This window comes from Salmo trutta, chromosome 34, assembly GCF_901001165.1.
Source record: "Salmo trutta chromosome 34, fSalTru1.1, whole genome shotgun sequence".
In the NCBI taxonomy this organism is placed as follows: Eukaryota; Metazoa; Chordata; class Actinopteri; order Salmoniformes; family Salmonidae; genus Salmo; species Salmo trutta.
In genome coordinates, this window is record NC_042990.1 from 28,883,711 (window position 1) to 28,896,563 (window position 12,853).

General features: G+C 43.3%; 1 protein-coding gene across 2 annotated transcripts in view; it reads right to left on the minus strand.

The window, feature by feature from the left end:
• LOC115173961 (MAGUK p55 subfamily member 6) overlaps positions 1 to 12,853 on the minus strand; it is a 57,211-nt gene that overhangs the window by 16,460 nt on the left and 27,898 nt on the right. Inside the window, exons 2-3 of one of the 2 annotated variants that reach the window (XM_029732491.1) lie at positions 6,478 to 6,578; positions 4,935 to 5,087 (exon numbers count right to left, since the gene is read on the minus strand). In XM_029732491.1, coding sequence (XP_029588351.1) covers positions 4,935 to 5,087; positions 6,478 to 6,578 — 254 coding nt within the window. Of the gene's footprint in view, positions 1 to 4,934; positions 5,088 to 6,459; positions 6,579 to 12,853 lie in introns of both variants that reach the window. The other variant, XM_029732490.1, reaches the window with a different exon arrangement.

Below are 12,853 nucleotides of genomic sequence, written 5' to 3' on the forward strand. Positions count from 1 at the left end.
ACTTCGCTATTATGGCCTATTTATTGCCTTGCCTCCTTACTCCAGTTGCACACACTGTATATAGATTTTTCCATTGTGTTATTGACTGTACTTTTGTTTATCCCACGTGTAACTCTGTGTTATTGTTTTTTGTCGCACTATTTTATCTTGGCCTGGTCGCAGTTGTGAATGAGAACTTGTTCTCAACTGGCCTACCGGGTTAAATAAAGGTGAAAAAAGTATATAATAATAATAATAATAATTCAATTGATTGGACATGATTTGAAAGGGCACCCACCTGTCTATATAAGGTCCCACAGTTGACAGTGCATGTCAGAGCTAAAACCAAGCCGTGATGTCAAAGGAATGGTCCGTAGAGCTCCGAGACAGGATTGTGTCGAGGGGGAAGGGTACCAAAACATTTCTGCAGCATTGAAGGTCCCCAAGAAGACAGTGTCCTCCATCATTCTTAAATGGAAAAAGTTTGGAACCAGCAAGACTCTTCCTAGAGCTGGCCGCCTGGCTAAACTGAGCAATCGGGGGAGAAGGACCTTGGTCAGGGAGGTGACCAAGAACCCCAAGGTCACTCTGACAGACCTCCAGAGTTCCTCTGTGGAGATGGGAGAACCTTCCAGAAGGAAAACCATCTCTGCAGCACTCCACCAATCAGGCCTTTATTGTAGAGTGGCCAGATGGAAGTCACTCCTCAATAAAAGGCACATGACAGCCCACTTGGAGTTTGCCAAAAGGCACCTAAAGGACTCTCAGACCATGAGAAACAAGATTCTCTGATGAAACCAAGATTGAACCCTTTGGCCTGAATGCAAATCGTCATGTCTGGAGGAAACCTGGCACCATCCCTACGGTGAAGCATGGTGGTGGAAGCATCATGCTGTGGTTATGTTTTTCAGCGGCAGGGACTGGGAGACTGGTCAGGATTTAGGGGAACAGAGCAAAGTACAAAGAACATTGATGAAAACCTGCTCCAGAGAGCTCAGGACCTCAGACTAGGGTGACGGTTCACCTTCAAACAGGACAACGACCCTAAGCACACAGCCAAGACAACGCAGGTGTGGCTTCGGGACAAGTCTCAATGTCCCTGAGTGGTTGATCGAACATCTCTGAAGAGACCTGAAAATATTTGTGCAGCGATGCTCCCCATTCAACCTGACAGAGCTTGAGAGGATCTGCAGAGAAGAATGGAAGAAGCTTCCCAAATACAGGTGTGCCAAGCTTGTAGTGTCATACCCGAGAAGACTCAATACTGTAATCACTGCCAAAGGTGCTTCAACAAAGTCTGAGTAAAGGGTCTGAATACTAATGTAAATATTATATTTCATTTTTTTAATAAAAAAAATAATCATTTGCAAAAATATCAAAAAATCTGTTTTTGTTTTGTCATTATGGGGTCTTGTGTGTAGATTAATGAGAGAAAAAAATACAATTTAATACATTTTAGATTAAGGCTGTAATGTAACAAAATATGGAAAAAGTGAAGGGGGCTGAATACTTTCCGAATGCACTGTACGTACTGAGGGGACTACGTCGTTGATGCACTTATTAATGAAGCCGGTGACTGATATGGTAAACTCCTCAATGCCATCGGATGAATCCCAGAACATATTCCAGTCTGTGCTTAGCATCCGCTTCATTGGACCATTTACGAATTGCGTGCGTAACTGGTACTTCCTGTTTTGAGTTTTTGCTTGTAAGCAGGAATCAGGAGGATATAACGTTTAGGGGTGCATTCTGTGCTCAGTCAATGGTTTCGATATGAGAAACAGACCCCCTTCCCAGCCACAAACTTTTTTCTTCGGATCTACACGATTCACGTGGATGGCCTATTGAGATCAAAATGGCGAATATCACCAAAAAGAGAAAGGTTTGCATCCCTGATTAAGGATTCCAGATTTAAGGTCACTGTCAAGTAATCACTTTCCCCATCTCCCTGTCACACTCTCTCTCTCGCTCTCCAGCTTCTCTCTCAGTAGGTCATCAAAGTCTTATCTTTGAGCTGATAGTATGTATGCATCTGATTGAAGCAAAGATATTCCCTACTCAAATATATAAATCCTATTGGTCCACACTCTGAAAAGCCCTCTTAGTCCTCTGATAGATCCATGGACGTAGGAGGTCAGTATTCTAGGGGAGGTTTTGATCCTTTCATAACAGGAGTTGAGATGAATACATGTATAGAATCGTTTCTGTACTAAAATAGAACCATCAACATTGAAAAACATCATACAATGTTCAGCACATCTTTTGCCCAAGAGTTAGGACTGTTCCAGACCAAAAGAAAACTTAGCTGGCTGAAAGTCGTCTGTTCTTTCGACCAATCGATTGGTCAAAATTTGTTTACGTGTATTTTTCCATATATAGACACACCTTATGTGTTTAAATAAAATCAGCTTTAAGCTTACTGTTTGATGAAATAACATACAAATGACTCAAGAGGGAGCCAGAGATCTACATAACCAGAAGAAAAAAACCTTAACCTGTCCATCCTCCTCTTGCTCCTGCTGGCTTTTGCAGATTCTGCAGTTACTGTCCTCAAGTTGCCGGTAATAGGCGAGGAGTTGGCAACCTTTCTCATGTGGAATGCCAATTTATCTTACCGTTTCTACCGATCTGCGTGCCAGTTATGATTTTCATATGCACATTTTCACGGAAATGTTTCATTTAATTTATAAAAACATCTTCATATTTCAAAATCATTGTTATGTGGTTAATGAAAATGATCTCCAAATCTAAAGTAAAATCATACAAACATAAAAAGTAACTTCTATTCGAATTGCCAACTATGTAAAAATAGCCTACATAAAGCCAACAAACATTGCTGCCTGCAGGTAAAAAATATCCTGATGGGCCTCCCAAGTGGCGCAGTGGTCACAGTGCTAGCTGTGCCACTAGAGATCCTGGTTCGAGTCCAGGCTCTGTCGCAGCCGGCCGTGACCAGAAGACCCATGGGGTGGTGCACAATTGGCCCAGTGTCGTCCGGATTAAACGGGCATTGTGTCAAGAAGCAGTGTGACTTGGTTGGGTTGTGTTTCAGAGGACGCATGGCTCTCGACCTTCGCCTCTCCTGAGTCCATACAGGAGTTGCAGCGATGAGACAAGACTGTAACTACCAATTGGAAACACCAAAATTGGGGAGAAAAAGGGTAAAAAAAACAAGACTAAATAATAATTAAAGAATATCCTGATCAAAATAAATATCCTATAAATCACATTGGCTATGCATGGCCTGTCTGCAATGAACTTGAAATGTATCAACTACCAAATTGGGTCAGGCTTGAGCTAGCAAACTTGCAATGTTGTATAAAACATTATGGGTACTCAGAGTTTCCTGTAGCAGTGAGCTCGGGACAGACACAGCTGTAGGCTATTTGATCAAGGGATACGAGGTCCTCAGGTAGGCCTGTTTTATGATGTTTCCACTGGATCAGAACATTACATTTTTCCCTTTCATGCTGAGTGGTTATCGAAAGGGAGAGAGCTGTAAAGATTTTAAAATACATTGAGGAACTATTGTCATTCTCAATGGATGGAAAAACAGACGTTGTTTGCTTGCTGTTTGAGGTGAAGAAAGCATTCCTTTGAGAAGCTCCACAGCTCATTAGTGGTGGTGCGTTAAGCCAATCAGAAATACTATCAGATCCCCAAATGGGCACATTTATATGCCTACATTTGCGCGCGGGCCAGGCAGCTTATAGACCTACTTGTATGCGTATTCAGGTGCGTGTCCTTACTCAACATTGACAGGAGCACTCTAAACAAAAGACAATTACTAAATTGACAAAACTTGTAAATAGAATGAAATAAACCAAAACTTGTTTCTGCGCGTGTCCACTCCGACAATGAGAACAGTAAATGACTGGAATAATAATATATTGAATGCATTAACAGAAATGACTGAAACCAAACAAACATTGTAGATGAGAAATGATAGGAATGAATGTTAAATGTACTGCTGGTGATTATATGTAATGGGGACTTGATAGACTAACAGTCCAACACAAACAATTCCCGCAATGGAGATATGAAACAATGAATGTGCACAAATTGCCGGGAGAGAACGCATTCTGGAAAGAGACGTGCATTGTGCCTTTTAGCCACACTGCCCTTCTTCTTGGACCGTGCCATCCCCGCGGCCTCCGCAATGTATTAGTTCACTGAGATGGGCGCGAATCAGACACGTGTCTCGTGTGCCATAAAAATACATATATTTGCTACTGCTCGATTAAATAAAATCTTGGTCGACCAAAAAATCGTCAAGTCGACTAATTGGCGTCAGCCCTACCATGGGTAGTCAAACATTGTACCTGCTAGATATACACTGAGACATAGTCTGACCAGGTAAATCCTGGCCAACGCTATGATCCCTTATTGATGTCACTTGTTCATGTCACCATCAGTGTAGATGAAGGGGAGGAGACGGGTTTTTTAAGGATTTTTAAGCCTTGACACAATTGAGACATGGATTGTATATGTGTGCCATTCAGAGAGTGAATGGGCAAGACAAAAGATTTGTGCCTTTGAACGGGGTATGGTAGTAGGTGCCAGCCGCACCGGTTTGTGTCAAGAACTGCAACACTCCTGGGTTTTTCACGCTCAACAGTTTCCTGTGTGTATCAAGAATGGTCCACCACCCAAAGGACATCCAGCCAACTTGACACAACTGTGGGAAGCATTGGAGTCAACATAGGCCAGCATCACTGTGGAATGTTTTCAACACCTTGTAGAGTCCATGCACCCGACGAATAGAGGGGGGTGCAACTCAATATTAGTAAGGTGTTCTTAATGTTCTGTACACTCAACGTATATATCCATATTGCTCATAGCCCATGCTTTCAGATTAACAGGAAGAACCAAGGTATAAAGGCTATGGGGTCAGTTCAGAATGTAGGCCATTAGCGTCAACTATAACCTTTAACCTTAGTGACTGGGTTACGCACCTGGAAGTGGGGCTCCTGGAGGATTCGGGAGAGTTCCGCTACGCTGTCATCACGGACGCTGAGGGCGGTGATGTCACCCAAGATGTCTGTGACTAGCTCTATATTGTTGTCCTGCACCGCCTCCAGCCTCAAGTCCTCCAATCGCTCGTGGGCCTGCAGGGGTTCAGAGGTGAAAGGTTATGGGTCACATACTGTACAGACATGGGAGGAAGTTGTACAATGGTAGATAGCCATTGTTGTGTGTGGTTGCGTTCCCTTGCCATTGTGTGAACTTGTGTTATACTGCCTTTTGTGGCACTGGTGTCAGTAAGTTGAGTTGTTGAGTGAGGGTTCTGTGGTTGTATTGTGATGAGGAAGTCAAACTCATCTCTCGATAATTTTTGCTCTCTCCCCCCTCTCTCTTTCTCTCTCTTTGTCTGTCAGTGGAGTGACAAACACTCTCCCACTTGCCCAGAATGACCATTATGGCAGCAAGCCAATGCTGACTAATTCAAGGCAGGAGATCACCCCCGTGGTCAGAGTATCAGTCTGTGAAGGCACTGGGAGAGCTGCTGGGACTTATCCTCCTGACATCATCGTCTAGCAGTGACTAACAGACCTCACCAAGGGCTGAATATGAATATGTCAAATCAGTGCACGTATATGGGTTAGAATGAGCTTGTGTGTGTGTGTGTGTGTGTGTGTGTGTGTGTGTGTGTCATTGGGACCATCAGGGTACCTGAGGGGGGTGGGTGGGGGGGCTGTTATGTATTAGTACACTGATCGATTACCTCCTTAACGAGGAGCACGCTGCTGCCTGCCAGCCTGTCTCAGTGTGGGAGTCATTCTCAGTGTGGGAGTCATTCTCAGTGTGGGAGTCAGTCTCAGAGTGGGAGTCATTCTCAGTGTGGGAATCAGTCTCAGTGTGGGAGTCAGTCTCAGTGTGTGAGTCAGTCTCAGTGTGGGAGTCAGTCTCAGTGTGTGAGTCAGTCTCAGTGTGGGAGTCAGTCTCAGTGTGGGAGTCAGTCTCAGTGTGGGAGTCAGTCTCAGTGTGTGAGTCAGTCTCAGTGTGGGAGTCAGTCTCAGTGTGGGAGTCAGTCTCAGTGTGGGAGTCAGTCTCAGTATGGGAGTCATTCTCAGTGTGGGAGTCAGTCTCAGTGTGTGAGTCAGTCTCAGTGTGGGAGTCATTCTCAGTGTGTGAGTCAGTCTCAGTGTGGGAGTCAGTCTCAGTGTGGGAGTCATTCTCTGTGTGTGAGTCATTCTCAGTGTGTGAGTCAGTCTCTGTGTGTGAGTCAGTCTCAGTGTGGGTGTCAGTCTCAGTGTGTGAGTCAGTCTCAGTGTGGGAGTCAGTCTCAGTGTGGGAGTCAGTCTCAGTGTGTGAGTCAGTCTCAGTGTGGGAGTCAGTCTCAGTGTGTGAGTCAGTCTCAGTGTGTGAGTCAGGCTCAGTGTGTGAGTCAGTCTCAGTGTGTGAGTCAGTCTCAGTGTGGGAGTCAGTCTCTGTGTGGGAGTCATTCTCAGTGTGTTCTCCCCTATGTGTATCTGCTACCTTGGAGAGTGACCGTACAATGGGACTCTCCATGATGCCTCTGAGGAAGATGAGGTCGATGTCTTTGGCCCCCGTGGAGGTGGGCAGCTCCCCCAGGTTATCCAACACCTGCTGCATTGCTGTGGGGGGAGAGGAGAGGGGAGAGAGAGAGAGCGGGGAGAGGGAGAGAGTGGTGGAGAGAGGAAGGGAAAGAGAGGGGAGGGAGAGAGAGGTGTTAGTTACTGTAGATATGGAAACAGAGATAAAGAAGGGAGAGAGAGAGGTGTTAGTTACTGTAGATATGGAAAACAGAGATAAAGAAGGGAGAGAGAGGTGTTAGTTACTGTAGATATGGAAAACAGAGATAAAGAAGGGAGAGAGAGAGGTGTTAGTTACTGTAGATATGGAAAACAGAGATAAAGAAGGGAGAGAGAGGTGTTAGTTACTGTAGATATGGAAAACAGAGATAAAGAAGGGACAGAGAGAGGTGTTAGTTACTGTAGATATGGAAAACAGATAAAGAAGGGAGAGAGAGGTGTTAGTTACTGTAGATATGGAAAACAGAGATAAAGAAGGGAGAGAGAGAGGTGTTAGTTACAGTAGATATGGAAAACAGAGATAAAGAAGGGAGAGAGAGAGGTGTTAGTTACTGTAGATATGGAAAACAGAGATAAAGAAGGGAGAGAGAGAGGTGTTAGTTACAGTAGATATGGAAAACAGAGATAAAGAAGGGACAGAGAGAGGTGTTAGTTACTGTAGATATGGAAAACAGATAAAGAAGGGAGAGAGAGGTGTTAGTTACTGTAGATATGGAAAACAGAGATAAAGAAGGGAGAGAGAGAGGTGTTAGTTACTGTAGATATGGAAAACAGAGATAAAGAAGGGAGAGAGAGAGGTGTTAGTTACTGTAGATATGGAAAACAGAGATAAAGAAGGGACAGAGAGAGGTGTTAGTTACTGTAGATATGGAAAACAGATAAAGAAGGGAGAGAGAGGTGTTAGTTACTGTAGATATGGAAAACAGAGATAAAGAAGGGAGAGAGAGAGGTGTTAGTTACAGTAGATATGGAAAACAGAGATAAAGAAGGGAGAGAGAGAGGTGTTAGTTACTGTAGATATGGAAAACAGAGATAAAGAAGGGAGAGAGAGAGGTGTTAGTTACAGTAGATATGGAAAACAGAGATAAAGAAGGGAGAGAGAGGTGTTAGTTACTGTAGATATAGAAAACAGAGATAAAGAAGGGAGAGAGAGAGGTGTTAGTTACTGTAGATATAGAAAACAGAGATAAAGAAGGGAGAGAGAGAGGTGTTAGTTACTGTAGATATGGAAAACAGAGATAAAGAAGGGAGAGAGAGAGGTGTTAGTTACTGTAGATATGGAAAACAGAGATAAACAAGGGAGAGGGAGGTGTTAGTTACTGTAGATATGGAAAACAGAGATAAAGAAGGGAGAGAGAGGTGTTAGTTACAGTAGATATGGAAAACAGAGATAAAGAAGGAGAGAGAGAGGTGTTAGTTACTGTAGATATGGAAAACAGAGATAAAGAAGGGAGAGAGGTGTTAGTTACTGTAGATATGGAAAACAGAGATAAAGAAGGGAGAGAGAGAGGTGTTAGTTACTGTAGATATGGAAAACAGAGATAAAGGGAGAGAGAGGTGTTAGTTACTGTAGATATAGAAAACAGAGATAAAGAAGGGAGAGAGAGAGGTGTTAGTTACTGTAGATATGGAAAACAGAGATAAAGAAGGGAGAGAGAGGTGTTAGTTACTGTAGATATGGAAAACAGAGATAAAGAAGGGAGAGAGAGGTGTTAGTTACTGTAGATATGGAAAACAGAGATAAAGAAGGGAGAGAGAGGTGTTAGTTACTGTAAATATGGAAAACAGAGATAAAGAAGGGAGAGAGAGAGGTGTTAGTTACTGTAGATATGGAAAACAGAGATAAAGAAGGGAGAGAGAGAGGTGTTAGTTACTGTAGATATGGAAAACAGAGATAAAGAAGGGAGAGAGAGGGGTGTTAGTTACTGTAGATATGGAAAACAGAGATAAAGAAGGGAGAGAGAGGTGTTAGTTACTGTAGATATGGAAAACAGAGATAAAGAAGGGACAGAGAGAGGTGTTAGTTACTGTAGATATGGAAAACAGAGATAAAGAAGGGAGAGAGAGGTGTTAGTTACTGTAGATATGGAAAACAGAGATAAAGAAGGGAGAGAGAGAGGTGTTAGTTACTGTAGATATGGAATACAGAGATAAAGGGAGTGTGACACCCTGACCATAGAAAGCCCTTGGTTCTCTATGGTGTTGAGGTCAGAGCGTGACTAGGGGGGTGTTCTAGTCATTCTATTTCTATGTTGGTGAATTGTATGGTTCCCAATTAGAGGCAGCTGGTAATCGTTGCCTCTAATTGAGGATCATATTTAGGAAGCCCTTTCTCCCACCTTCTTTGTGGGATATTGTTTCAGTTAGTGCCTATGTGCACACTGTACTTCACGTTCGTTGGATGTTTTGTTGTTTTTTGTTGTTTCACTGTGAATTAAAATGATGTGGAACTCAACTCACGCTGCGCCTTGTTCCGCTCTGTACAACGATCGAGACAGGGAGTGAGGAAGTCACACTGTGATCAGCGACGAACGACTGCCGGCCCCGCCTCCCTTTTGTAGGCCAGCTGATACATTTCCCCATAATTACAAATGTTTAGGAACTCAGTCGGGGTCTCAACTTACTGTTCAGTTAGAATAGTAGAATACACAAGGTGCAATTTCGAAATGTGGTTGTGCATCAGCAGTTTTTCTCTTGTTATGACAGTCACTGATAATCACTCAATTAGCCCGTGTCAGCCATTAATTTATAGATTGGTAAGTTAGTCTAGCGGCTAGCTGTCTAAACTTGTAGTAATCATGGTCGAATTACCGACCGGAGGGCATCACTCTCACCCAGAGATCAAATATCATATTAAAAACTGCAAACATTTCACTCCACCCTATGGTAAAATGTGTAGAATTGCAGGAGATTAGCTGTAAAACGGGTAATTTTTCTCTCCGCCCCATGGCAAAATATGTAGAATTGCATGAAATTATCTATAAAAGTGTAAAATCTTCTCTCTACCCCATGGCAATGTGTAGAATTGCACCAAACTTGCTTTAAACTGTAACATTTTCTCTCCACCCCATGGCAAAACATGTAGAACTGCAGGAAATGAACTCTAAAACCACTGTCAAGAGAGGGGCCGCTAAAATGTTTTGCTCGCAAGGTGACAAAATTTCGCTTAGGACCCCCAAAAGGCTCTGACTGCACGTGTGGGTATGGATGTGGGTAAACAGACCCGCGGGACACTGCGACCCCTCATGAGGAGGTCAGATTTATTGCGGCCATGACTATAGTTTATTCACTTCAGTGTAGTTCTATAGACCAGTCCCATTCACTGCAGTGTAGTTCTATAGACCAGTCCCATTCACTGCAGTGTAGTTCTATAGACCAGTCCCATTCACTGCAGTGTAGTTCTATAGACCAGTCCCATTCACTGCAGTGTAGTTCTATAGACCAGTCCCATTCACTACAGTGTAGTTCTATAGACCAGTCCCATTCACTGCAGTGTAGTTCTATAGACCAGTCCCATTTACTGCAGTGTAGTTCTATAGACCAGTCCCATTCACTGCAGTGTAGTTCTATAGACCAGTCCCATTCACTTCAGTGTAGTTCTATAGACCAGTCCCATTCACTTCAGTGTAGTTCTATAGACCAGTCCCATTCACTGCAGTGTAGTTCTATAGACCAGTCCCATTCACTTCAGTGTAGTTCTATAGACCAGTCCCATTCACTGCAGTGTAGTTCTATAGACCAGTCCCATTCACTACAGTGTAGTTCTATAGACCAGTCCCATTCACTGCAGTGTAGTTCTATAGACCAGTCCCATTCACTGCAGTGTAGTTCTATAGACCAGTCCCATTCACTGCAGTGTAGTTCTATAGACCAGTCCCATTCACTGCAGTGTAGTTCTATAGACCAGTCCCATTCACTTCAGTGTAGTTCTATAGACCAGTCCCATTCACTGCAGTGTAGTTCTATAGACCAGTCCCATTCACTTCAGTGTAGTTCTATAGACCAGTCCCATTCACTGCAGTGTAGTTCTATAGACCAGTCCCATTCACTTCAGTGTAGTTCTATAGACCAGTCCCATTCAGAGCAGTTGATACTGTATATCACAGCATTTCTGTCAGACAAAAGAGTACCTAAAAAATAAAACATGGACACAAAAATCAGTTTCTCTTCAGTTTCTCTGTAGTTTGGTTTTGAGCTGAAGCTCGTCCATCTGCCCGTGTAAATGAGACAATCAATATCTAACACATTTTTATCCCACAAGTTCTTCAATGAACAAATACTTCAATCCAGAAGTCCACTAGACAGAATGGTTTGATACGTTTCCATGTTCTTTCTAATGATCTACATTCAGTCCTGTCCTGAGATGAAGACTCCTCTGACCCTGTTGTCCTGACAAGGAGAGAGGTGTAGACTAGGCAGGGCCTCAAAGCCCCTGTAATACACTTACAGCCCTGTGGAGGTGTGTGTGTGTGTGTGCATATTCATATGTAAATCCATGAAGAAAATGATACCCTCACATTTTCTCCTCCACTCTCTCTCTCCTTCTACCCGTCTCTCTCCTTCTATCTGTCTCTCTCTCATTCTACCCGTCTCTCTCCTTCTATCTGTCTCTCTCTCATTCTACCTCTCTCTCCTTCTACCCGTCTCTCTCCTTCTACCCGTCTCTTTCCTTCTACCTGTCTCTCTCTCCTTCTACCCGTCTCTTTCCTTCTACCTGTCTCTCTCTCCTTCTACCCATCTCTCTCCTTCTACCCGTCTCTCTCCTTCTACCCGTCTCTTTCCTTCTACCCGTCTCTTTCCTTCTACCTGTCTCTCTCTCCTTCTACCCGTCTCTCTCCTTCTACCCGTCTCTTTCCTTCTACCTGTCTCTCTCTCCTTCTACCCGTCTCTTTCCTTCTACCTGTCTCTTTCTCCTTCTACCCGTCTCTCTCCTTCTACCCGTCTCTCTCTCCTTCTACCCGTCTCTTTCCTTCTACCCGTCTCTCTCTCCTGCTACCTGTCTCTCCCTCGTTTCCCTTGCTACTCTTGCGCTACGGTCTTGGCTATAGTATAATACAATAAGATAAGTATAATAATATATCAATATCTTGGCTAGTGGCTAGCCTAGTGGTTAGAGTGTTGGGCCAGTAACCGAGAGGTTGCTAGATCAAATCCCCAACCTGACAAGGTAAAAATCTGTCGTTCTTCCCCTGAACAAGGCAGTTAACCCACTGTTCCCCAGTAGACCATCATTGTAAATAAGAATTTGTTCTTAACTGACTTGCCTGGTTAAATTTAAAAATATAGATATAAAGGGATCTCTTCCTTAATATCATAGGCATTCATGTGGATGCTAGAAATGTCTTTCACTTAGACCCCAAGCCTAAAAATGGCAACTAATTTAAACCATGATCTGTAGAGGTATTTTTAGTACTTGTGTGCGTGCACCCACACACAAACATCCACACCCACACACAAACATCCACACCCACACACAACCACACAGGTAACTGCCAAAATAAAGGAAACAGTTGAGTAAATGAGGAATACAAAGTATACTGATAGCAGGTGCTTCCACACTGGTGTGGTTCGTGAGTTAATTAAGCAATTAACATCCCATCATGCTTAGGGTCATGTATAAAAATTCCCAGTTGCCCATTATTTTGGCTACCATGACTAGAAGAAGAGATCTCAGGGGCTTTGAAAGAGAGGTCTCAAAGGAGCATATGGGGTTTAAAGAGTCTGTGTGTGTCTCAGTCACCAGATCTCAACCCAATTGAACACTAATGGGAGATTCTGGAGCGATGCTTGAGGCAGCATTTTTCATCAACAAAACACCAAATTATGGAATTCCTCTTGGAAGAATGGTGTCGCATCCCTCCAATAGAGTTCAACCCACTTGTAGAATCTACGCCAAGGTACATTGAAGCTGTTCTGGCTCGTGGTGGCCCAACACCCTATTAAGACATTTTTTGTTGGTGTTTCCTTTATTTTGGCAGTTACGTATAACTTTTCGTTAGATCATGCATATGAAAAAGATATGCAGTCATTCACAGACATTGGGGTGAGAAAGGGTCATAAGCCTATGTGTTCAGGCGGAGGTGCCAAGGTCAGAAACAGCTGACTAAGAAAATGACAATACTACAGTTTTGCCTAGAAACCACACCCACAAAAACATGCTTCATGTATTGATGTTACAGGCCTTATGTGAGCCACACGGGATCTCAACTTCCTCTCTAACTCTCTCTCTCTAACTCTATCAATTAAATTCAAGGGGCTTTATTGGCATGGTAAACATATGTTAACATTGCCAAAGCAAGTGAGGTAGATAATATGCA